General features: G+C 40.6%; 1 protein-coding gene and 1 long non-coding RNA gene across 2 annotated transcripts in view; one reads left to right on the forward strand and one right to left on the reverse strand.

The window, feature by feature from the left end:
* LOC124291303 overlaps nt 1-27,618 on the forward strand; it is a 48,001-nt gene extending 20,383 nt beyond the window's left edge. The window contains 11 exon segments of the mRNA XM_046728276.1: nt 11,180-11,319; nt 12,602-12,744; nt 13,418-13,564; nt 14,083-14,205; nt 15,607-15,712; nt 15,715-15,719; nt 15,967-16,094; nt 16,651-16,782; nt 17,364-17,561; nt 18,447-20,260; nt 20,308-27,618. Coding sequence (XP_046584232.1) covers nt 11,180-11,319; nt 12,602-12,744; nt 13,418-13,564; nt 14,083-14,205; nt 15,607-15,712; nt 15,715-15,719; nt 15,967-16,094; nt 16,651-16,782; nt 17,364-17,561; nt 18,447-20,260; nt 20,308-21,216 — 3,845 coding nt within the window. The 3' untranslated portion in view covers nt 21,217-27,618.
* On the reverse strand, nt 277-8,624 carry LOC124291359. The gene is made up of 3 exons (XR_006902196.1): nt 8,508-8,624; nt 7,643-7,750; nt 277-551 (listed from the first exon to the last, which is right to left on the reverse strand). It is a non-coding gene; the product is annotated as an uncharacterized LOC124291359 (long non-coding RNA).
* Nucleotides 27,619-27,833: the final 215 nt, after the last annotated feature.

Below are 27,833 nucleotides of genomic sequence, written 5' to 3' on the forward strand. Positions count from 1 at the left end.
GTTTGATTCTCCATGTGGCTACTATGAAGACTGTTCTCAATGTTTTCACCAAATTGCTGGGATATTGCTTTAATTGACACTTGAGTCTCTGGGGTAATTTAAATGAATTTAAGATGTTCAAAAACATTTATGCTGAAATTATTAAGAGTCAGTGAGTATACTTTATACGCCAGAAATGTTCTTCACTCATTCTACATATCAGGGAAAATATGAAGAAAAATGGATTGAAAATAAATGCCATTACGAACCTTAGTAACAAACATTACAGTCTGGGCAAAATGTCTCATTCAACAAATTGAATTCAAACTTGTTTTATTGATTACGGTTGTACCGACTGTCATTGCTTATTCGATGTCACTGTCCAACACTGCCCAACTCTGACAGATCATTATCTGGTAGCATGTTTGTCATGTTCAAGCCCAGACCAACAGATGTTGCTTGAAGCTCTGATGGGATCCATGCAATGTCCCTGCTCCGAGCTGATAACAGATGACCTTCACCTTCTAGTTATCCTGTTTGGCAACCTTTTCCAATCATCTTGATAACGAAACCTGTGGAAGAAATAAGTCACTTGGTTACACATTCGTATCACAGTCACTAGGTTATTTTCATTTATTGTGCTGATCTGATTTCTAGAAATAGGCACGTGTTTACTCGGAGTACAGTTAGCCTTGAGTTGTTTATCTACAAATATCGCATGTGTTATGTTACTGGTCTAACATGGAAGGAATCAATACTGCCTTAAATAGAAACACCTTATCAACCCCAATTTGAAAGTAAGCTGCCATGGTTGATCTGCTCCTTGTGTTGTCTGAGGGCATGTCAGACTGGCGCTTTCAGGCGTACGGTGTAATAATAACATGTTATTGCAGGGGAATGAAAGCTGTGCTGCGCAGTGTTTGCAGATGCATAGCTGCTGGGATGTGACGAGCAATTACTGCAATGACTGCCCTTGGTAGCAATGTTGTTGATGAAGGGCTGACGTGTGTTGACAGCAGTGGTAGGGATATCAGATGCATTAAATACTTGAAACAACAAACACATGCACTGTTCATGTAAAACATGCTATATGTTTTGAACATTACTTCGTTCACATTTGTGTTTTGTTCAGCGACAATGGATAAAATGATATATACAATTGGATTTTATTGTGCTATAGAAATGAAAAAAATGTGTTTGTCAGGGGTTTTTTTTATTGGTGTTCCATGAACCGATGACTGGATTTTACATCTTGATTAGTGGTTATTTTAAGGAACATTACACGTCACTCTTGGCAGAACCATAGTGGCCATTTTGTTGAATTTCATTATCACTGAACTTTACAACTGAAGTATTGGTTATGTTTTGAAAGAAGCATGGTTACTTGCCAGGAATATATTTTGACCTGATATAACCGACAAGTTGGTACAAATTCCCAACTTGGTATAATGCTGTAATGTTGTAACAAATATGGGGCAGTCTTGTGGATAAAGCACTCACTCTGCTCTCCAAAGACCCTGGTTCAATTCCCCACATGGATGCAATGTGTGAAGCCCATTGCTGATGTCCCCGGAAATGATATTGCTGGAATATTCCTAAAAGTGGTGTAACAGAAACGGGCAGAGATTTATTTTTGTCTATTTTCAAGTTCAGAGTCTGTCAATTATCATTTTTAGGGGTCCAGATCATGAACATGGAGTTCACATGATGGTTGCTTATGGCACATTTCACCTGAATCCAAGAATATTAAAAAAGCCTGAACTAATTTCAGATGGAGATTCCAGTGTTTGAGAAGCAGCCATTTACGCTCTGAAGTTTCCTATTTTTAACAAGAATAGATTAATTACTTTGATATTACATGCTCTCCACAGTTTTGATCAGCATAAAGATTCCGCCAACAAAATAGTGCCATGGACGGCAGTCACAATATACAAGATACAGGATGGAATATCACTACTTATCAGTCAGGTCAATCACTCACAACTGGCAGCATTGCAGGTGACATTGTGAAGTGTTGATCAAAGGAACAACAGAAATTAAAAAACACACACACTACTCTTTGTCATTAGTTGGACTGCCTCTATTTTTACAATAGAGGAAAGAAGAGAGCATCACCTGCTTGGCAGTCAAAAACTGGCAATTACTTATATAAATAAGCGGAAGCACCATTGGCAATCCCAAAGTTAGTCATCATAGAGCACTAGATTGATGATCAGGTAAATCCTTATTTTTTATCAGGGTCATTGTTACATAATTCAAGTGCTGGAAATACAGATCAGTTATCAAGAAATTTGAAGGAGTAAATGTGAGCAAAACCAACTCAAAGCCTGAAAGAGAACGACTCATTTCACATTACTGGCGAATGAGGAAACATGCATGGATTAATGCTCCAAAAAAGTGTTCTGAACATAAAATACTTAATCACAAAGTGACCTTGTTTGTTGTGCGTGAAAATCGAAACATTATGTCGTCGCAATAGTTTATGTAGATACTATATTTTCCTCTCAATAATTGTTTATATTTCTGCCCTTTTATAGGCATACTTAATTCATATTGTATGGATGGATCTTCAACCTGAAATAGAAAAGATATGCTTTGTGGTGTGTGGCTTGTAGGCTCAGCTCTGGAGTTGGTCAGTGAACATGTGAGCGGTTGTGTTCTTGCTGGGCTCACGTACTGATAATCAGGCTTCAGCAATAATCTTTTGTTCTGTAATCTCTGCAGCTGGCGAATAGCCTACCCTAGCGGCATGAATATAAAGTGGCCTTGCGAGTATTGAGAGTACTAAGCATGCTAATAGTGATAACTCTGGGACTCACCATATGAGTATAGCTAATTATTATTATACAATACTTGTATACCAGATCTAATCTAACACAATTACTGTCGGAACTCCTTCAGTAGAGTCACACCCCCTTGGTAGTCAGATTACTTTTGTGAGAGTCTTCTTCATTTCATGTGACTTTGACAAAAATTATGTTTGGCATATAGAGCAGCGTTCGAAATTAACGTTTGTCCTTAGGCCCCAAGCCAAATGAAAACCGCTCAGACCCACAGCTTTTGTTTTCTTCAGGTCCTTAAGGCCGACAGCTTTTTCATTCCCAATAACTAAGAGCATTATTTCTATATTAAAATCTGGGCCTACACATTCTGACCCACAACTTTTTATCGTTCTGGGTCCATAGGGCCTGCATCTTTTCAGGGTTAAGGGCAAACTTTGATATAGAGTAAGGAAATTGATTAAACCGGTAGTGGGCAGAACACCAAATAAAAGAGTCATAATATGATATTTATGATAATATAAACCATGTATGGCAGATTCACAGTATAATTATGACAGAATCAGGTGGTCCATAACCTTTCTTTAGTAGTATGTAAAATCAGCATATTGTATATACATGTAGCAGTTTATAATAGATACCAACTTAGCTTGAAGCTTTACTTTTTATAGTAGTATATGTGCAGAGTGACTCAGTTTGTGACTGTAACCTTGTGATCATGCAGAAAGACTGACTCAGTTTGTGACTGTAACCTTGTCATGCAGAAAGACTGACTCAGTTTGTGACTGTAACCTTGTAGTCATGCAGAAAGACTGACTCAGTTTGTGACTGTAACCTTGTGGTTATGCAGAAAGACTGACTCAGTTTGTGACTGTAACCTTGTGTGTCATGCAGAAAGACTGACTCAGTTTGTGACTGTAACCTTGTAGTCATGCAGAAAGACTGACTCAGTTTGTGACTGTAACCTTGTAGTCATGTGGTCATGTCATGCAGAAAGACTGACTCAGTTTGTGACTGTAACCTTGTAGTCATGCAGAAAGACTGACTCAGTTTGTGACTGTAACCTTGTAGTTATGCAGAAAGACTGACTCAGTTTGTGACTGTAACCTTGTAGTCATGCAGAAAGACTGACTCAGTTTGTGACTGTAACCTTGTCATCATGCAGAAAGACTGACTCTCAGTTTGTGACTGTAACCTTGTAGTTATGCAGAAAGACTGACTCAGTTTGTGACTGTAACCTTGTAGTCATGCAGAAAGACTGACTCAGTTTGTGACTGTAACCTTGTAGTCATGCAGAAAGACTGACTCAGTTTGTGACTGTAACCTTGTCATGCAGAAAGACCAGTTTGTGACTGTAACCTTGTAGTCATGCAGAAAGACTGACTCAGTTTGTGACTGTAACCTTGTGGTCATGCAGAAAGACTGACTCAGTTTGTGACTGTAACCTTGTAGTCATGCAGAAAGACTGACTCAGTTTGTGACTGTAACCTTGTAGTCATGCAGAAAGACTGACTCAGTTTGTGACTGTAACCTTGTAGTCATGCAGAAAGACTGACTCAGTTTGTGACTGTAACCTTGTAGTCATGCAGAAAGACTGACTCAGTTTGTGACTGTAACCTTGTGGTTATGCAGAAAGACTGACTCAGTTTGTGACTGTAACCTTGTAGTCATGCAGAAAGACTGACTCAGTTTGTGACTGTAACCTTGTGGTCATGCAGAAAGACTGACTCAGTTTGTGACTGTAACCTTGTGGTCATGCAGAAAGACTGACTCAGTTTGTGACTGTAACCTTGTGGTTATGCAGAAAGACTGACTCAGTTTGTGACTGTAACCTTGTGATCATGCAGAAAGACTGACTCAGTTTGTGACTGTAACCTTGTAGTCATGCAGAAAGACTGACTCAGTTTGTGACTGTAACCTTGTGGTTATGCAGAAAGACTGACTCAGTTTGTGACTGTAACCTTGTAGTCATGCAGAAAGACTGACTCAGTTTGTGACTGTAACCTTGTAGTCATGCAGAAAGACTGACTCAGTTTGTGACTGTAACCTTGTAGTCATGCAGAAAGACTGACTCAGTTTGTGACTGTAACCTTGTAGTTATGCAGAAAGACTGACTCAGTTTGTGACTGTAACCTTGTCATGCAGAAAGACTGACTCAGTTTGTGACTGTAACCTTGTAGTTATGCAGAAAGACTGACTCAGTTTGTGACTGTAACCTTGTCATGCAGAAAGACTGACTCAGTTTGTGACTGTAACCTTGTAGTCATGCAGAAAGACTGACTCAGTTTGTGACTGTAACCTTGTAGTTATGCAGAAAGACTGACTCAGTTTGTGACTGTAACCTTGTCATGCAGAAAGACTGACTCAGTTTGTGACTGTAACCTTGTAGTCATGCAGAAAGACTGACTCAGTTTGTGACTGTAACCTTGTGGTCATGCAGAAAGACTGACTCAGTTTGTGACTGTAACCTTGTAGTCATGCAGAAAGACTGACTCAGTTTGTGACTGTAACCTTGTGGTCATGCAGAAAGACTGACTCAGTTTGTGACTGTAACCTTGTAGTCATGCAGAAAGACTGACTCAGTTTGTGACTGTAACCTTGTGGTCATGCAGAAAGACTGACTCAGTTTGTGACTGTAACCTTGTGGTTATGCAGAAAGACTGACTCAGTTTGTGACTGTAACCTTGTAGTCATGCAGAAAGACTGACTCAGTTTGTGACTGTAACCTGTGTAGTCATGCAGAAAGACTGACTCAGTTTGTGACTGTAACCTTGTAGTCATGCAGAAAGACTGACTCAGTTTGTGACTGTAACCTTGTGGTTATGCAGAAAGACTGACTCAGTTTGTGACTGTAACCTTGTGGTCATGCAGAAAGACTGACTCAGTTTGTGACTGTAACCTTGTAGTCATGCAGAAAGACTGACTCAGTTTGTGACTGTAACCTTGTGGTTATGCAGAAAGACTGACTCAGTTTGTGACTGTAACCTTGTAGTCATGCAGAAAGACTGATTCAGTTTGTGACTGTAACCTTGTGGTCATGCAGAAAGACTGACTCAGTTTGTGACTGTAACCTTGTGGTCATGCAGAAAGACTGACTCAGTTTGTGACTGTAACCTTGTAGTCATGCAGAAAGACTGACTCAGTTTGTGACTGTAACCTTGTCATGCAGAAAGACTGACTCAGTTTGTGACTGTAACCTTGTAGTCATGCAGAAAGACTGACTCAGTTTGTGACTGTAACCTTGTAGTCATGCAGAAAGACTGACTCAGTTTGTGACTGTAACCTTGTGGTCATGCAGAAAGACTGACTCAGTTTGTGACTGTAACCTTGTGGTCATGCAGAAAGACTGACTCAGTTTGTGACTGTAACCTTGTAGTCATGCAGAAAGACTGACTCAGTTTGTGACTGTAACCTTGTAGTCATGCAGAAAGACTGACTCAGTTTGTGACTGTAACCTTGTGGTCATGCAGAAAGACTGACTCAGTTTGTGACTGTAACCTTGTAGTCATGCAGAAAGACTGACTCAGTTTGTGACTGTAACCTTGTCATGCAGAAAGACTGACTCAGTTTGTGACTGTAACCTTGTAGTCATGCAGAAAGACTGACTCAGTTTGTGACTGTAACCTTGTGGTCATGCAGAAAGACTGACTCAGTTTGTGACTGTAACCTTGTAGTCATGCAGAAAGACTGACTCAGTTTGTGACTGTAACCTTGTAGTCATGCAGAAAGACTGATTCAGTTTGTGACTGTAACCTTGTAGTCATGCAGAAAGACTGACTCAGTTTGTGACTGTAACCTTGTGGTTATGCAGAAAGACTGACTCAGTTTGTGACTGTAACCTTGTAGTCATGCAGAAAGACTGACTCAGTTTGTGACTGTAACCTTGTGGTCATGCAGAAAGACTGACTCAGTTTGTGACTGTAACCTTGTCATGCAGAAAGACTGACTCAGTTTGTGACTGTAACCTTGTAGTCATGCAGAAAGACTGACTCAGTTTGTGACTGTAACCTTGTGGTTATGCAGAAAGACTGACTCAGTTTGTGACTGTAACCTTGTGGTTATGCAGAAAGACTGACTCAGTTTGTGACTGTAACCTTGTTGTCATGCAGAAAGACTGACTCAGTTTGTGACTGTAACCTTGTAGTCATGCAGAAAGACTGACTCAGTTTGTGACTGTAACCTTGTAGTCATGCAGAAAGACTGACTCAGTTTGTGACTGTAACCTTGTAGTCATGCAGAAAGACTGACTCAGTTTGTGACTGTAACCTTGTAGTCATGCAGAAAGACTGACTCAGTTTGTGACTGTAACCTTGTGATCATGCAGAAAGACTGACTCAGTTTGTGACTGTAACCTTGTAGTCATGCAGAAAGACTGACTCAGTTTGTGACTGTAACCTTGTAGTCATGCAGAAAGACTGACTCAGTTTGTGACTGTAACCTTGTAGTCATGCAGAAAGACTGACTCAGTTTGTGACTGTAACCTTGTAGTCATGCAGAAAGACTGACTCAGTTTGTGACTGTAACCTTGTGATCATGCAGAAAGACTGACTCAGTTTGTGACTGTAACCTTGTGGTTATGCAGAAAGACTGATTCAGTTTGTGACTGTAACCTTGTAGTCATGCAGAAAGACTGACTCAGTTTGTGACTGTAACCTTGTAGTCATGCAGAAAGACTGACTCAGTTTGTGACTGTAACCTTGTGGTCATGCAGAAAGACTGATTCAGTTTGTGACTGTAAGCTACAACCACACACTGATATTGTTCTACATTCACTGCATGGATACTAATAGCAGAGTGTTGAAATACACAGGACACATGTACTTTGAATCATATCAGTCTGTTTATCATAGTTCGAAATTAAGTCAAGTGGTCATTGTATTAACCTTCACAATGGAAGGTTCAGAGTCAGGAAGTCCGTCCATTCAGCTATTATAATGTCAAACCTCAAGGCTGAAATTTCATTTTCTTACAGTAGAGGCATGGATGAGATCCTGGAATATTTTTTAAAGAATATATCTGTTTAAGATGATACAGAAGAAAAATAATTTTACCTCAGACTTCTCAAGAAAAAGCGTACTAGATATCCAGGAAAATGTGTTGGTTCCTTTGAAAAATTGCGGTGGGGTAGTCTAGTGGTTAAGCATTCGCTTGTCCCGATTCCCCACATGGTTACAATGTTTTAAACCCATTTATGATGTGCCCTGCTGGGATATTGCTGGAATATTGCTAAAAGCGGCATAAAACTAAACTCACTCACATTATAGAAAAAACAAACTGGATGTCTTGACAGTGTAAAAAAAAATTCTTGAGATAAAATTATTAGTAATATATGTGAACCATCTGTTCATTTGGAACAATTCCCTGAGAATCATCTGTTTACATTCTGCTATCATGATGTGGATTATGACTCATGTTATTGCCAGCTTGTCTATGTTGGTTGTCACTGCCATAACAACAGCACTTGTGTAACTTGTTATGAGCCGGCTGTTCACGGTCCACCTGGCACAGACGCCATTATGAGCCGTCAATAGGAAGAGTACATCCATCTTGACATGTGGGACGCTGTAGTGGTGACATGTTAGCTCAGAAGTATCTATATTAGCATATATCGGTGCATAGTATATCAAGTCAGATGTATCACAATATAGCGACTCAAAGTTATCAGGGCAGTTAATGATCTTTCAGTTTATCAGACTGACACACTAAGTGACGGTATGACTTTCATAAATGTTGCTGAAATACCCTTACCATAACTGATACACTCTTCTAAGTCTTCAGTCTTGACTCATGATCAGACCCATGAAGATCCGGGTTAGAATTGATGTTCAGCAATCCAGGCTTGTCGTCAGAGGCGACTAACGGGATAAGGTGGTCAGGCTTGCTGACATGGTGACACATGTCATCGGCTTGCTGACATGGTTGATTACTGGATGTCATTATTTATCCAAAGCTGGGATAGATCGATGCTCATGCTGTTGATTGTCTGGTCCAGACTCAATTATTCACAGACCGTTGCCATATAGCTAGAATATTGCTGAGTGTGGCGTAAAACAACAAACCAACCAATGTCCTGAGTAGAAGAAAAGTGCCTGTATACCGGTGCTTTGTCAGTTTAATGCTGAATATAAACTACAGGTAACCTTATCCATTATATTTTTAGAATTGAATTTTCTGCCTTAGTCCTAATTGTGAAAGCTTCTGTGAGACAGTTATTAAGTAAGTTTCGTTAATAAATATGTGTTGTTAGATCATTGTCATTAAGAATTAGATAATATCACTTGACACAGTGACATCCCTAATTCAGTCATTGGCTCAGAGCGACCCATTCATGTTGTTACCAACAGATGAAAGAAGTGGATGTTATTTATTACCACTTCATCTGACTGTCTGAGTGGCTGGAGTCACCACTTCAGATGGGCTATGATGTTCCTGTTATCATTTTGAAATAAATGAACTATCTTAAACTTTGTTGGAAAGTCCACATCTTGATTCATTTTGGATGTTGTTGAGAGCTTGTATGACATACTTGAACATGGCCAAAGGCGTGACTATTTCAGATGTTACATCAATTAATTGTAGCAGAACCACAATCACAAGCAAGGCAACATGCATCGCTGCAGCAGTGGTGTATTCCATCGGATAACTTTGTCCATGGTTAACACGCTTGCCCAGCTCAATGACTTAACAGTTTCTATTGGGTCATGTTGTATGTCATGTACTCTTCTCAGCAACAGACACGGTTTAATCAACTGGAAACCCCCAAGTCATTGAGTTTGTCAAGTGTGTTAACCATGCACTGAGTCATCTGATGGAACACACCACTGCTGCAGTAAAACATGTTTATATCTACGGTAACATGGATTGCCCGCAGCTGTACACAACACATCTCTCCTGATCAAAGTGTGTATGCACCAAGGATGGCAATGTGTCGGCTGCAGAGAGCAGTGGAGTAATCTGCAGCCGAACAGGTCACTGACCAGTTCTGGAATGTCACCTGATACAACAGATGGGGTCGCGTGTGATAAGTGCTGTTGACGTTACTTACGACCAGTGAGCATGCAATCAGTTGTAGATAGCAGTAAGTTGAGATCAATGTTGAAATACTTATAGCTTACCAATGCTAACAAAATAGATTAGTCAACTTGGGAAAAATCGTGGAGTGTGTGTTATGCTATTAAGTATTTCTGGGGGGGAATTGATAGGTCTAATTTGAATAGTGTCAGTCTGTTCCAAAGGTTTTGAGTCAACTAGATTGTGGTAGCATTAATAGATTATGACCAGATGGCTCAAAACACTTGGCATCATTTTAGTGAAGAAAAGTGTTATCATATTGACTATTTTTAGCTGAAATTACTAGAACAAACTGGATATTACTTGACTCAGATTTCTAAGGGACCGTTCATAATTATTTATGGCCTTTTTTTGGGGGGGGGATGATTTTTATGGAGAAGCATGTACAATGTGAATCCCCCCCCACATGTCATGTACAATTGTGTCTCATAATTTCTAAGCGTAATTTTAAACATATTTTTATGTACAAAATTGCTGGAACACACACACCCACCCCCCACCACCCCACAGTGTGTGTGTACAAAATTGCTGCCCCCAGCTCCCAAGAACAAAATGGGTGACACACCCACACACCCCCAGCCGTACATTATGAACGGTCCCTAATTAGCAGTTAAAGTCACAGAATTTATTATAAACTGAGCCTGCTTGACCTAGCAGTGGCCATGTCTATGATGGGTTTACTGGTTCACATGTCTCATGTCATAAGTACAAGATGAATACTGTTTGTATGAATCAGTTGGGACCCAGTCATCTTCAGGCACCAGAATTCTCTTCACAGAGTTGTGTCCCTTGTCCCCAGGTCGGCTGCATATGTCTGTAAAAAGTCATTAATCGGTAGAAATCTTTTCTTATGTCATGCTGTTATTGTCATATAGTTATATGGCTTTGTTAGGCAACTCACATTTCACTTATAACAGGACAATACAGAGGAAAAGGACAAAGCTTATGTTAACATTTTTTGCCTAAAACATGTTGAATGCATTCTTAAATTCAATGTTACATCTGAATTTTGGAAAAAACTAGCTTTTGAAAAATCCATATTTTGATCAAAACAGTGAGTTTTGTCAACTTGTCTGGGGACTTTTGAAGTCTAGAGTAATTCCTGGGTGAACCAGCACTTATAATTGTGGGTTTAGATCGCAGATTCAACCAGGTTATGTTTGTATGTTGGTCACTCAGCTCTGCACCCATACTGTGAACATAGAGCCAAACATTGGATACCTGATTCAGTTCTTGTTTCCTCTTGCAGTGATGTGACTGACGTGTTGAGGCATAGAATAGAATCACTGAGTTAATGAGTGTATGCTCTTGGTCATAAGAAGGCTAAAGCTTGTTGTCTGTGGTTGCAGAGCATGTGTGGCAGGTGACCATCCAGCAGAAAGGCCTTGGGACTGTGAAGACTCTGAAGGGCAACTTCCGCCTCTGTCTGTCCAAGCAGAGCATCAGTCTTTTCAGGATTAACTCCGACAAACCACAGGTGTCTTTCCAGGTAAGAAGTCATTATTGATGCAGTGCAAAGAGCCATTTGAGTAATTGTGAATACAGAATGCCATTTAGAAAGTGGTCAAATGTAACATGTTATTTTGGGGATTACACTTTTTCAGTAAAGCACTGATTCTAGTACTTTTGCTCGGTTGAGTCCCATCTGAGATCTGAACACACACTCTCAGAGTCAGGCAGTTCTGAGAGCAAAGTACTAGAATCGGTACTTTACTGAGAAAGTCTAATCCCAAATATGATATACGGTATGTTACAAGAATTTACTATAAGTAAAACTTCTGGTAAAATGTTGTTTACTATAATCTGCAGGAATGACGGATTAGCCTAGTGGTTACTGTATTCCAAACATGGTTGATATATGTCAGTATTGACCCCTATTTGTTATGAACAGTGATCCTAGCGAGTATTATGATGTGTAGCTACCAAGTCAGCAAGCATGATAACCTGTTAGTCACATTGTATGTTGATCATTGCCCCTAAGAACCAATTTCAACTTGGAATATCATCACGGTACCTCTGCTTCCATGTTCGGATCACATGGACATGACACTCATCTTTGTATATCATAATCAAACAGATATGCTTCTCCGTTACCTTCGGGAATCCTTTTCCTGACCTTGAGTAGAGTCAAGGTGAAATTGTTGCAGTGTTTCAGTACATTGAACTGTATGGTCTTGCCCCATCCTCGATAATCTCCAGGGTATACGTTACAATCACTCTCCACTATACCCTGGATGCATCCACGGCTTGGCCCGATGATTTTATTACCTCCCTTGGCTGGCTTTTTTATCCAATCAAGTGTCTACGCTGGGAAGTTGAGCGAACCAATCACAACTCACTTTCGTTTCTTAAATTATCTAACCCTTTAAACTTGGCAACACAATTGATGCAGAGGTACTCTGAAAGAGGTAGAAGGAGTTCTTTTATATAGTTTTTGAAAATTTCAGATCTGTCAATTTGTCTGTATTATTTCCTAACAAATCTGAGTGGCACTGCGAACAAACCTTCGCGACTGCGAATGCTATCATTGTTGACACTGGCAAGCTCGGATGTAACGGCGGCTTAGCTGATTGGCTACTGTGAGAATGCGGAGCCAGCAAAGGGAGGTAATGTAATTATCAGGCCAAGCCGTGAATGCATCCATGGTATAGTGGAGAGTGATCGTAACGTATACCCTGGAGATTATCGAGGATGGGTCTTGCCCTTGCTGTGGTAGATGATGTGTTCATGAAGATTCAGCTATGTATTCTAGGATGGATGTCTTGTTTCAGCTGGCCACAGTACGGTCGCTGGCTCACCATGACAATCTGTTCCGTATGGAGGTAGGGAGCTGGGCGCCAACCGGTGCCGGGGAGCTCTGGATGCATGTTGAAGACTCAGTCATAGCACAGAGCATGCATGAAGCTATACTGAAGTAAGTGCTGGAGGTCAACCATGAGTGAACTGATCTAAAAACAATGTCATTCTGAACATTTTGGATTAATTACAGGCAGTACATGCAAACAATTTTACTGACTGACTGAGTTTGGTTTTACGCCGCTTTTAGCAATATTCCAGCATCATCAGAAATGGGCAAACAATTTTAGCTAGAGCTTGTCTTGAAATAGATGTACTGGGTATGTGTTAAATGCACAATAAAGACTGCCATCATGTTCATAAGCTGAAGGAACTCTACTGAAAGTACATTTCACTTGATTATGAACATGGAATATTATGTATCTCAGAGTGAGTTTAGTTTTACACCACTTTCAGCAATATTACAGCAATATCACAGCAGGGACGCCAGAAATGGGCTTCACACATTGTACCCATGTGGGGAATGAGGTCTTCGGTGTGACAGCACTTTAGACATCATGTGATAGGTGTTTGTGTAGTCTGGTAGTGAAAGTGTTCCCTCCTCACAACAAAAGTCTGGGTTTGTGTCTCCATACGGGTACAGTAGGTAGGAGCCACCTGCCACAATGAGGCAGATTTAGTAACTGTTGTTGTCCTATCATGTAAGAATGTCCATGTTGAGTCTTTTGAAAATATTGTCTTAATTCGTAAAATTTCCTTAGTTATGACACAATTGTAATGTGTTTTCTCAGATGTATGAAGGAAGCCACTGCCAATAGCAGTTTTGATGAGTCTGACAGTGGCCGCTTTGAAAAGCGATCGGAAAGTATAGCTTACCGCAACCGACCACATAGTCAGGACTTCCGACCTCGCACTGTCAGTGAAAGTCACACACAGAGGTGAGAAACATTTCCCACAAGCTCTACTGTCACAATTAAAATATTGTCATGAAATATGTACAACATGTCAATTTTGATTGCTGAATTATAGTAGCAAAGTTGGTTACAAAAGCTCCCAGCAATCGATGACCAAGTGACTGGATGTATCAGGCAATCTGCCCACACTAACGGCACCACATGCATTGGCTGATGTCAGGTGGTCAAGCTCGCTGTCCACATTACAGGCACCAGAAATATTCGCTGATGCAGGATATTTTGCAATGATGTTATAGAGTCAATATTCATAGTATTATGCACAATTAAAACTTTTGTTTGATTTCTCTCATGCCTTTTAATTGTACACTTACTTTAAACCTTTCCTAAACCTGTTCAGTTCTGTTTTTAAATAGCTGTTTTAAAGTGTAACAGGGACATACACCAGTGTTCAGTGGTTTATCTAACATTTTTATGGAATTATTTTCTTGCCTGCCGTTGAAACTTGAGTCGTTTCGTGTATGGCCTTTGTCCGTGTTTTTCAGTCCTCGTAGAGTTCGAGTTAAGCAGATTGATGACCATCCAAGGCCTGTGTCAACAGTCTATCCAACCAATCGCTCAACCTCACTGCCAGCAGACACTATTTCCCCAGGAACTAGTCCACTAATGTAAGTGCGTCAGTGACTTCCTGTTATTGTGGGATCAGGTTGTCAGCTCTGTTATCCCTCTTGCTCTATTGTGTCTGTCACTACATCATACTGTAAAATCAGGATTCTTGTCACCATTATATGTATGATGTTTCAGTATTTCATAGAATTGTTGAATTCTATTTGTGTTTCTAAACATCCTTATTCATTCCGAAAAATAACATAATTTTCAAACAAAAACTCTTTACAGTGAGTGAGTGGGTGAGTTTAGTTTTACGCCGCACTCAGCAATATTCCAGCTATATGGCGGCAGTCTGTAAATAATCGAGTCTGGACCAGACAATCCAGTGATCAACAGCATGACATCGATCTGTGCAAATGGGAACCGATGACATGTGTCAACCAAGTCAGTGAGCCTGACCAACCGATCCCATTAGTCGCCTCGACAATGATAGTCGCCCTTTTTGGCAAGCAAGGGTTGCTGAAGACCTATTCTATCCCGCATCCTCATGGGTCAACTCTTTACAGCATGAATGGTAATAAGATTCGATGCTCTGTATGTAAGCATTGTATAGCATCAGCTCAATATCTGACAAGTTGCCGGTGTTTAAAATATATGATCTTTGAGTTCTGAGCATGCTGGTAGTTAGAGGGTGGTCTTACTCAGAGACTTGTTCAATAGCGTGTCATCGTACCCCGAAAGTATGGATCGTTGTTCACAATATTAATCACTCGATTGTCTGGTCCAGACTCCCAATAAATTCTGATTGGTGTATTAGAATGTGAGTCCTTCATTCAAACACCTAAGACTCCATTTCGGTTAAGAATAGCTGCCTAGCAGTAAGGTCACATAGATTATTTACAGGCTGAGTGTATACTATTAAGTTCCATAAAATACTAAACACTGTGACACATTGTTAGATAATAATAATAATATAATAGGGGCCTTTGTAATGCGCTGAATTCTGCATCACGGAGGGGCACGCTCAAAGCGCTAACATACGATCTGATTATTATTATTACCCTGGATAACGCAAGCTGCCTGAGAGGCGCTAGAAGGTTAATAGTCTGGGTGTTGGGTGAACAGTTGCAATTGTGAACAAACTCACTTGCCTAAGGTGAGACCACATGCACCATATGTGCTCTCAGGAGTTCAGCCGTCACAAACAGTCACCCATCCGCGGACTCTCCATGCCCAACGTTGCTTAACTTCAACTGATTTGTGGCCTGGGCTCTAAGCACAGGACCACACACCACCACATGGTGTAATTGTTTGGTTCTAGCTGTTCATTGGCATATTTTATCAAAATGAGTTCACTCAGCATGCTCGGTATCATATTGTTTTTATTTTTTTATTTTTAAAAAAAATATTCAAGTTGTTATATTTATCTGGAACTTCATTTACCATTATCTGTTTTCCAGGCACCTAGACATGCACCTGGGCCCCACCGGTTCCGGTCCGACAGTGCCGAGTCCCGGGCATCTCGCTCCAGTATGCTGGCAGGGGCAGAGGACCTCAGTCCAATGGAATTCTTGTGAGGACACATTATCTCCTGTAGAGTGTCACTTGATAGAGTTGATACTTGACAGTAATGCTACATGTGTACTCGGCAGTTGTCATGAGTTATATCAAAGTTATATCTCTTAAACATCTCTGGTGGTACTCTTTTCATCTGTGATAGATACATCGATACACCGGAAGTCCTGTTGTTCTGGGTACCTTCATGGTGTTCGGTGAAGTCTGAAGGGGAAGGTCATGTCCTCATGTTCTTCTGTTCCCAGACCACCATCATATGCTGGGACGATGTCGGAACATTCTCCCCAGGTGATTGATGAGGAGGATGACAGCTACTTCGAGCAGGACTTCAGTTCTCATGACTTCACATCAGTCTCCTCCTCCCCAGCTGAAGGTACGTGCTTGGAGCTGGCAGTGCCTGTTTTGTGGTTGGAGCTGGCAGTGCCTGTTTTACTGTTGTGGGTCAAAGTGGAGGTAGGTGCTTGGAGCTGGCAGTGCCTGTTTCACTGTTGTGGGTCAAAGTGAAGGTAGGTGCTTGGAGCTGGCAGTGCCTGTTTCACTGTTGTGGGTCAAAGTGAAGGTAGGTGCTTGGAGCTGGCAGTGCCTGTTTCACTGTTGTGGGTCAAAGTGGAGGTACGTGCTTCTTCATTAGACCTGCTGACTGTTCAGTGCCTGTTTTACTGTTGGGGTCAAAAAGGGTATTCCATTTATCATGTTTATAGACAAACTGGCTGTTCAAGGTCTTATTGACTGTCATTAAACCTGCTTCCTGGTCAGTGCCTGTTTACAGTCCTGCCAAGCCAATGTTCAGCTGTATCAAACCAGCGTGCCAATGCTTTGACTGAACAATTGAAGTATTATTTGTCTTTTTGTTGTGCCCCTGCAGAGATATTGATTAGATTTTGCTTAGAGAAGTGTAGAAACCACACTGGCTTGTTCCCATGTTTCAGTTAAAACTCCTCTAGAAGAAGATGCTGGCCAGGCAAGCCCATATATGGACATGCGTCCGGGGAATACCACCCCTCCCACAGCTACTAGTGGGGGAGGCTATGTGGCCATGAACCTGGGCACACCCCAGTCAGGTAGGCTGCTGTAGAGATGTCACAGTGCAGGTTATACTGCCGTGTGTGGTGCAGAACTGGTGTCACTACTGAGGATTGTAGCATTCACAGAATTAGTCATGTGGAAAATCATGAGAAAATTTTGAGGTTTAAAGTGTTAATTTTTCACTTTATCTGAACACAGAGATTTTGTATGAGGTTAAAAGAAATTCCAGTCACCTGTGTTTCCAGTGGCTCAATCAATTATGGTAGGAAATCCTGCATGTGAAACACTGAGCAACTCCTTCATCACAGCACCAGTTGTCAAGGAAACTGCTAATAACAACTTTGATATATTCAAAATATTAGTAAATTTTGCTGCCTACCAATCCTTATTTGTAATGTGCATGTAACCTGATTGAAACACAGTTCTGTTGCTGAATTCTTCCCATCGATTCAAATCGGTGTCTGAGAATAATAGTTTTAAGGAAGTAATTGAGATTGGTAGAATTATTCTATTGTAAAAGGGACTTTGTCACATTAATTTTTATATCTGTGAAATTAATGTTAAAGCAGCATTTTACTTCACTCACTCACTCCCTCACTCATTCCCTCACTTTCAGCTCCTCATGATGTGAGCACAGCCAGTGCGGAGGTCGACGCCTATATGACAATGGGGCCTGGGAGGACAGTGTCGGAACCTATACCCATCAAGTCAGGGGTGCCCACCACCAGTAGTAGTGGGCCTAATGTTGGGGGTGGCACTGGCTACATGGACATGAGCCACAGCTCCCATCTCCCCACAGTCAGGGAGGGCGGCAGTAAGTCAGACATGTCTCTCTCAGAAACTCTCTCTATTTGAAATGTCCTCTCGTTAGCTGCTTGAACACTTTTGTCCAATTGTTAAGATAGATATCAGGGTTTGAGGTTTTGTTGAAATTTGGAATGCGCTGCCAGGAGATTTCTCCGGCCTCCTGGGCAAAGATTATTTACAGGGAGGTGGATGGAAGCTGCTTGTCAATCCTGCTTCCTGTCACATTCTGTTTCTGGAGCAAAGACCTTTCAATATGTCTGGACCAAACTGTCTGAAGATATCAGTCAAGCTATAAATTGGTGCCATTAGCTTTGTAGGAATTTTGGGAATTTTCCTTTTTCAAAGACATTGAAGGGTTCATTTCAACAGCATACACATTTTGTGTATTTCTTCACTCTGGTCAGCTGACTTTTGTACTTTTTCTGTCTTTTTAATTCCATCAAATCAAATGGACAGTGTCATTGTATCTGATGGTAACCACGACATACCACCACCTGGAAGTAGTAACATTCCACTTCCTGAGATCGCTAAAGGCACCAGTCAGCTAGCAGCTTATGCATCCCCATAAGATTTAGTGTCTTCAGAATATGTAATGGCAGCTTCTGTGGTCCGGACCTTGAGTCTGGCTTACAGCAGAATATAACATACATGGCGAAGCTTTCAGCATTTGAAGCATTTATCCACTCAGAAGACATTCGTGTGAGATTCTTCTGTATTGACAAATATTTTCCTTGGGCTGCTAAATAAGCTTAATGGTATTAGTAGAGTGAACATGGTTTCACCGTTGTTTGAATGTTCATTTTTAATAACTATTGTGTTTGTTTCAGACAGCCCTTCATGAATTCTATAAGAATCAATAATATTGTTTAACCTAATGTTCCTTTTTTCACAGGTAATGAAGGCTATCTCCCTATGACCCCGAACAGTGGACAAAGTCCCATAGACAGTAGCCATCTACGTCCTGAGCCGGCTGTGTACATGTTGTCAGATGATGCCAGTGAGTTCCCTAAGAGGACATACTCGCTGGGCAGCAGACCACCTACAAAGCCAGGTGCAAGGATCCCAAACATACATGACCCTGTCCCTATCAAGCGCGGAATCTTAGATAATGATGGCCGAAGTTGTAGTGCACCTCACCTCATCACTCACCGAGGTCGAAGTCTAAATGTGGAATCTCCCACGCCTAGTGCCAGCCCTCTTAGTATGTCATATAAATCGGAGTCATCTTACAGATCCGATGACTCCGATTCCTTTATGGAGTTGGACTTCCACCGACCTCGTACTGCCAGTGACAGTCATGGCTACCGCCCCAGAGCATCCAGTTTTGGCAAGTCCCCCATGCAGTCACTTCAAGGTCATCGACCCCGGTCATCTAGCTACGGGCAGAGTGCTCGGACATACAAGCTGAAACATGGAGCAAGACTGGGATCTTATGAATCTGTGAGAACCACATCCCAAGAGCTGCTACATAAATCATCTGTAGATTCATTGAGTCATCGTAGTTCTCGAGATTCCCTTAGGGTATCGTCAAATGAATCACTGAGGAAGTTGTCTGAGGAACTGAGAACAAAGACACACTTGTTGAACACCGACTACATTGACATGTCGGTGGAGAAGCGTAAGACTCCCTCCCCTCAGCCTCCAAACCGAGGGCGGGAGAATGGATACATGGACATGACCCTGGGTAGTCGCACAAACTCCCCAAGTAGGAGTAAGTCTTCACATGACTCGGGTAACACCAGTAAGTCGCAGAGCTCGGAGAAGCTTCATGTCCAGGGGCATTCAGAGGACACTTACATCAATGTGGAACCTTCTGAATTGACCTCTTCATCTTCATCAGGGTCTGCCTATATGAATTTAGACCTTCAAGATCAAGGTCATCATGCTCGGCATTCAGGTTCTGTTCAAGGTCAGTGTCGGTCGGATATCAAAGCCTCTGAAAAATTAAAACAGACAGTTGAAAGCCCAGATTCCTATGTCATGTATGAACCGAGCGTGAAGGGTGGGCATGCTGTTGATGAGAGTCATCAGCCAGTGACATTGAGACATGGAAGTGGAAGTACAGACTCCCTAAAGAAGAAGTCCAGACAGTCAGGAAGTCAGGAGAAAAGCAAAAGTAGAGATCACCGACGTAAAAGTGGGGCATCTTCGAAGAGGAAGTCTCACATTGATGAAGCTAAAGATGTTCATGTAACCAAGGTATTACAGTCATCCCATGTGACCATAAGAGACTCTGCTGCTGCTCCTGCTGCTGCTGCCGCCGCTGGTGATGAGTACGTAGAGTTTGCTCCAGTAGGACAAACTGCTAAGGGAGCTCATTCAGGCTCAAAGACAGACCGATCCAGAAGTGAGCCTATACGTGCTGAATCAGAATATGTAGGCTTTGAACCAGGGAATGTGGGCCCTGGTTCAGGATTCTCTAAACCCCAAAAAATGAAATCATTCTTTTCTTCTGGGATAAAATATGAAAAAGAGACACCAAAATCTGCCTCAGGAGATTCACGGGTAACAACATCTCAAAGTGGTCTTGCTTCATCCAAATCTGCGAAAACACAAGAAAGTGACTATGTGTTGAGTTCTCCGATAGGGAACACTCCTAGTATATCTAAAGGGGGAAACAATCAGAGTGACTATGTACTCAGTTCTCCTTTAAAAGTAGTGCACCCCCCACCTCAGGGAAGGGGGATGCCAGTGACTACATGGTTAGTGCTCCTATGAAACAAACAAGTACACTAGTTAGGGATGAGGGGAAGACGAAGGCCTCAGAATGTTCAGCTGATGCTGCAGCTGCTCAGAAGAAATGTTCCACTATAGTCCCACAATCTGCCAGTAGCGGATATTGTAACTTACAAATTTCTCAGAGAACAATGGCATGTCATGAAGGCACATCCGTGGATCCTCCGGTGTCTGATACCAACAAACAGACTCCTGAGACTGTGGGAGAAACGTGCAGAGGTGTTGAACATAGTGGAGTCAGAGAAACAGTAAATCCTCAGGCCAGAGTAGAGACTGTGAAGTCCCCATCAACAAAAAGGCAGGAAGTTGGAGGGATGAGAGCCAAGCATTATTCAGGAAGTGCTGCTTCTGCTTCTTCAGCGCCTGCTAAGACTACAGGCATGTCAGGTGGTGAAGGTGAACACAAGGTGAAGGATGGTCAATACCTAGAAGAACCAAATGCCAAGACCTTGACCCGCCCCGGAAGTACACCATCCATGCTGACCATGGATGAGACTCAGTCCAAACCTGCTGCTACTGGAGCCACACTCAGTGTTGATCCAAATCCTCGTAGTCGACACAGCATCAGTGATCTTAGTGCGTATGAGCAGATGACGTTCACTAGCAACATGCTGTCGTCACAACAACACTCATCTAGTAACACACTGTCGTCACAACAAAACTCTTCTGGTAACACGCTGTCGTCGTCACAGCAATTGGCAACCAGCAGTGAAAAGGTGCTGAATTATGCCTCCCTAGATCTCGGGTCCTCCGAGGCTGTGGGTGACAGTGACACTAGCTTGCGGTCACCACGGACAAAAAGTCGCCATTGTTCTGCTGCTGACGATAAGGGGGAGCCACCTCTTTCTTATGCTCAGATAGACTTCGAGAAATCAGAGACTCTGAAAGCTGCAGCTGGAAACAAAGATGTTAAGTTTACATTATGAGCTGTTACATTGTTTATTGATGCAGGAGTCTTTTTTGTCTTCATATTAGAAGCCAGTGTCATTTAAATCAAATCTTAGTGGTTGCTACCACAGCACAAAGATCAAAGGACATACCATTACAGATTAAGTCAGAACAACCTTTCGTGAACTTTGACTTGCTAATGAAATGATTGACAAGAAGTCGATATGAGCCATTCAGAAACAACTTTCTAGAATTTTAAAGTTTGCAATTCAAAATTTTAAATCTGCACAAATGAATATGCTGAAATGTGTACCAGATGTCCGAGATTTTTAGGCTTCCCACAGACTGGTAAGTCTCATCCGTTTGAAATGATTATTCCACTGTAGGGAGAAACAAACAATGATTTTATGTTCTGAATACCCTGATACACATTCCAACTGTCACTTGCCCCAACTGGTGAGCGACACTGTGATTAGTGATGAAAGGTCAATCTAAGGATGTCCTCCGATCTTTGTCTAGCCATAGCAACACTCAAGATCAGACTTTTATGAAATTGTATTAGAATTTATCTTCAGTGGGATGCTCTCTCACAATGACAAATTGTTGGCTACCTAGGAGAAGCAAGTTCAACATATCCTGTCATCTGGATGCTGTGTTTGGTGTGAATGTGTGCTGATGTTACTGATTCTAATGCTTTTGTAATGTGGCTCATGTTGGTAGGACCATGGCCAGCTCTTCTGTATCACCAGAGTGTTGACGAGATCTCCTGTATATGTGGCCGGTATGACAGTGCAGGGAATTTATATATATTAAATCTATTCATTTAGTTATTTAAATATATCTTAAACTGCAATATATTGCTGAGTAACCTCATTTTTCTTATTATTATGTGCCCTTGAACTCTGAGATTGATGTCAGCGTCAAAGCACATAGAAATTGCATGTTTCTATAGTCTCTCCTGAGAATGAACTGTTCATATCAAATATGTTGACAGTAGACACTATTGTACTATGATAACTCACATGGCCAAAGAGGTTGTGTGGATTTGTGTCGTGATGAGTGATCCATTGATTTTACCTGAGGTTATCTTCCCTTGAAACACAGTGAGCTAAAAATTTGCAGAGATCTTTAGATTGTAATTTGATGCTGGCCCAAATCACAACTAACAGCAGCCATTTTGGATTTTGCTGGATGAACTGCTTATCTGACTTCATTTGGCTTGTTTGTGTCTATATCGTACCTCTGGTACCACAACAGCAGTGTTCTTTCACCATTTTGCTGAAGACAACCCAAGAAAAAAGCAACTGTGAAGTCTTGAGAAGACATTTCAGTCACATTCTGGTCATCCTCTTGTGATCTTTGTGCCTGTCTGTCATCCAGCATGGCGGCCATGACAGCCATATTGAAGTATAAGAATCTAGCCCACTATTCTGAGGCAGTCTGCACTATGTCAGTGGTTTCCTTCAAGAAACTAGAAAAACTGTTTGCAGGCCAATATGTTATCACACTATTCAGATGATTTCTAACACATTGAATTTGTTATCCTCAATACTGGTTTTCATGAAAATGGATATTAAACTGCAGGAATGGTCCCTCTTCTGGGATCCCTGATTTGTTCATATCACCTTCAAGCAAATTTGGGCTCTTAATTGTAAACTTAACATGGTACTAGGGGAAAGGGTTACGGCCTAATCCGTCAAATTTTGAATAGTCAGCAGTGCCGATCTGTCCAATCATGCTTGAGTGGTTCTGTGCTAATCGGTCGAATTTCAGACCGTGTTAACACACTGGGAGAGCATTTTACTACTTTGAAATCAGAAATTCGACAGATCGGTATGCGACCAGGGAAAGCTGGTGTGAAGATTATGTGCAGTGGATCTGAAACATCTTTTTTCCTCAGGCTACTCATTCAGTAGGAGCATTGTAAAAAGAGAGTTTATACATTTTTACATATGGAAGGCATTGTGCTGGCACAATATTACCCAATAGGAATGATCATAGAATATGTTGGAGAAAACAATTTGACTTTATCCTTGTAAATGATATTTGTATTTTTAGTGTGTTTGTGGATATGATTTTGATTAGATATATGATAAAATGATAATTAGCAGCAGTGTATGAAATGTAGAATATATTCCCATGTGAGGCAAATGTTTCTCCTGACTGTCAGACTGAACCACACTGAAGGCACACTACAGTAAGTTGTGCCAACAGACATGAATGTTTCAGAGTTTCAAGTATATCCAGCGGAAGACATCAACTGTTTGCATGATTTTTCTTATTGCTAATGGCAGACATATTTGGGTACCAAACTATAGGTATGAGAAGAAAAAACATAATCTAACAATAGTTAAAGATTCAATGTACTTGAAAGTGGGTCCTCACAATAATATGTAAGAACAGTAATAGCGGGGCTGGGAAGTTTTGTTTTGATAGTTATAATGAACATGTTGATAATGACAGTAGGTAATTGTTTTCTTAACATTTTACTTATTTTTATTACAAGCAGGAAAAACACACAAAAATACCCACTGCCTTTCATTACAGGTATATTTTATTTTCTAATTCTGGCCTAAGAAGAAGCACAAGTAAATTTTACAAGAACTACAAAAAGTAATGGTATTTTAGCTAAAACTCTTGCAGTAGCTGGAAATGAAACAGGAGTCGTAGTTGTTCAGTCTGATAGTTATGGCAGAGTACTTGCTGTTGCTCCACATTGGGACCTAAATCCATCTGTTGTTATGACAACAGAGACCTTGTCCCAAGTTCCTTGTTTCTCTAGGGTCTCACTGTTGCCTCCTATATTGTTACGGGTGCCAAACATGTATCGTTACCATGGTTACTGTTAATTTTTAATGGCACACTATTAAAGTTGAAGTTTGTTGATCATGAAAGATAGCAGACAAATTATTTACCGGTTGCAGTATATTTTCAGCCACAAGTGCATTCTAAGTTGTGTTCTCTGCTGTGTCGCTCCTGGGGGAACTCATACGAGCAATGGTTTATATTTTGTAAATGTTAAAATATGAAGAAACTTTGCAGGGACAACCCAGCACTGTATTTGTGCAGTTGTGTTTTGAGAATGAGTACCAATCTACCAAAGATTACCAATATTGGAAGAAATATTGTACCATTGGAATTGTTGAATTTGACCGAATTCATGATGATGGTAATATGATAGCAAGGGCTGAAACTATATATATGTTCATTATTGATATTGCTAGACTGTATCACTGTCTGCACAGTATATTGTGGAAAGAATTGGTGACAAGGTTGTTGTTAGCGATGCAGATTTATACACTTTAATGGTCACTATGCTGATCAACTGATCCAGAGAAGTTTGAAGTTGTGTATGCCGATCTTATTGGTCATCTAATTGTTCCTTTAAACTGTTTGGCTGATCAAAGTGTGTCCTTGAATGTGATTGGCTGATGTTTTGTTACCTTGGAATTGATTGGCTTGTTGAATCATCTGCTTCTAAAACTTTTTCCAAGTGTATGGCTGCTAGACATGTATATTATATATATTGTTCTTTTTTTGCTTTGCTACAAATGGACATGATCATTATTGTCTGAAAGTTCTCAGTTGTGTTGGTCCAAATAATTTACAAGTGATGTTTTATATGGTTGTTTGATTTTATCTGTGAACATGAGGAGGAAAACTGTTGCCTGAGTTAAATGTAGGCGATTTGACAAGAAGGACTGTTTGTCCATGCCAGCTGTAGTTGGAGCTTAGTGTGTACCAGGTGTGATGTTATCATTTTGATAATTAATGCATAAATATCACCTCTAAACACACACAATTTCACACAGTGTATTTTACGTTTAGTCTGTGAAGAGGATTGACAGGGAGTGAATGGTATATTTAGCCACTGTAAGCAAGATTCAAGCAGTATCATGGCAGTGACACCAGAAATGAGCTTCACACATGTTACCCATATCGGGAATCAAACCCAGACTTGTAGTATTACAGGCAAATGTTCTAGTGCTGAGACAGCCTGGCTGCCCCAAGAATATATCAGATCAGATCTCATCTGTCAATGTTTGTCTCCATTACTGTCAAGTACAGTTTTAGATCCTCCACTAACTGAAATAATCTGTAAAATACAAAAAGAAAGATTATGTTATTTAAATCTGAAATTGTAGATGTCCGAGGTGGATGTACATCACATCCTTCATTGCCAATCCGTACAGGGCAGAAAATAGAAATCAAATGGAATCAGGTTTCTTTTCTTTCTTTTTTCATGAAATTTGAAACCAAAGTTTCCTGAAATATTTATGAAGTTTATATCAAATAGGAATTGGTCACATTGTCTTCAACAAGGTACATTTGTAAAATATGTAATTGTAACAGTTTCTCATGTATTTGAGAAACCAATTTCCATCAGCCATGGTTGAATGAAGAGGCTACTTCAGGAAGAAAGACAGCGATCTGATGTATGCTTGAACATGGCCTTGTTACGACAGTGTCTGAAGGATAGGTGCAGTGCCAGATAATGGTACTGCAGTCATGTTTTACACATGTATATTGTATGTGACATCATGTTAGAATGGTGAAAATAGCTTGCTGGAAATGATGATGTAGCATATGACTGTAAAAGAGCTTTACAATTTCTCAGGTAAACTTCAGACTTGCGTCCAGATAGTGCCAGTGTTTTGTTATATTTCCCAGCTGCTAATCTCTCACCTCCGTCTCGGCATGTAGACCTGTGTAGACACAGTTTTTCGAATGAGACACAGAAACATTCATTTCAAAGACGGTTGATATCTGAAGCAAAATCAGTTTTAGATATATCTTTCATAGTTTCAACATGTCTACTGCCGCTGAGTTGAGGTGTCGTGAGAACCAAGGTTGCCATTTTAGCGTCAGTGTGTTTCTGTATATCACGAATGACTGAGTTTGGAATCAGTTTTCCCTTCTTGAGTCAAGAACCACAACTAGTTGCATTGCTCTCACAAATTCAAATAATTGATAATGTGTCGTAAATCCTTAAGTATTCTTTTTAAAAGTAAAGTTTGATCACACAACTAAAATTAATTTCTTCTGGGGATTCAAGGCTGTGAGTTGAAGGTCATGAAATACACCTTCTTATGGATTATTGCACATGAACCAGAAATGTCCTGTTGTAGTGGGAAGTACTGTCATTAAGTCAGTGTATCCGCTGACTTCATTATTTATAGGACACTGTGACTGGTGACCTAAAATTTTACCGGTCATGAATGAAATTTGCCGGTCATATCCTATTACCATACTGTAAGTACTCATTTTAAAGTTATTTTTAGCCTGGGTATTTCCGAAACATAACAGTTTTTGTGACCATAGCCCTTACCCATGATGTTTTTATTTTAATACATGATTATTTACCGGACACGGTGTCCTGCTGGCTTTCAATTTACCAGTCCCCAACAAATTTTATCGGCGATTTTCAGGTATATACCGGAGAAGGGAAACACTGTTAAGTTCTCAATCAGACTTACACTTCTTTCTCGACATCCATTTAAAAATAATGATTTCTCTCAGATTCTATAATTTAGGAGATATTTTCCTGTGTGAAATAAACAGGTGTTTTACAAGCTAATGTTTTATTACTTTGCAATAAGTTCATATTGATTAATGATGATTGTTGATAGATCTTGATTTTACTGTTGTCAATGAGTTATATTTTATGTCAAATTTTATGATGGATATGTTTTTTATTTCTGTTGTGAAACATGCAATGCCGATCAGTGGCATGTTGTGAATATAGTCACATAAGGATTCTGTTTGTGTTTTATGATTGTGAATTTCAAAATATATTACATCATGTGCCCATTCCCAATCAAAGCATAATATTGTTTCTAACAACAATACAATAATAGAAATCTTATTTGAAATTTACTTGGCTCACCAATGTGATTTTTCAGTGATTCTCAGTGTCTGTGACATTGAAATTTGCATATTGTCGTGTTTACAAATGTACATAATTGCATAATTAAACCAGACAGTATAGATACCAAGCTAGATAAGAATGCTGTAAATTCTTTGTCAGTGTTTTATAGCTTCATTTTTTAGATTCATTTTTAACAATATTTTATTTTAATATCAAGTTTCAGAAGTTTTTTCAAATTCAAAACTCATTTTGATGAACATATACCTGTTTATCGTCTCAGAAAAGAGACACACCTATTGACTACTTCAGTTGACCAAATTGCCCTGTCTGTCATCTCAAGTTCTCTTTGATTCCACTCACTACCACTACATTTATCCAGAGAACATTGAACAATGGTTGTCACATGGTGTATATATTTGGAATGAAGGCGTCTAGCAGCCATACAAGTCTGTGTACATGTCAGCATGATTGGGCCGGCCTGAGAGCTGGTTGGCAAGCTGGGGGACAGTCCGAGGAAGTCATTCCCTCAATGTTCTCATTACCAGAAAGTGAATGTCATGTATACATACAACCAGTCTTCTGTTGTTTGTTCTGTACGGCCCACATCATTGCTGGGGAAGGCAATAGGGTAGCTGAGTGGACAAGTCCCCACGCATAATGGTGTTGGTCGGAGTTTGATTCCCTGCATGCACCATGTGGTGTGCCATTGCTGGAATGGTGCAGCCTTGAGATGCATACTGGTCCATGATGACTGGCATCACTGGGGTTTTCATGTCCTCAGCACTA

Source organism: Haliotis rubra, unplaced genomic scaffold (assembly GCF_003918875.1).
Source record: "Haliotis rubra isolate DU_JTF1 unplaced genomic scaffold, ASM391887v1 Scf49, whole genome shotgun sequence".
Classification (NCBI taxonomy): Eukaryota; Metazoa; Mollusca; class Gastropoda; order Lepetellida; family Haliotidae; genus Haliotis; species Haliotis rubra.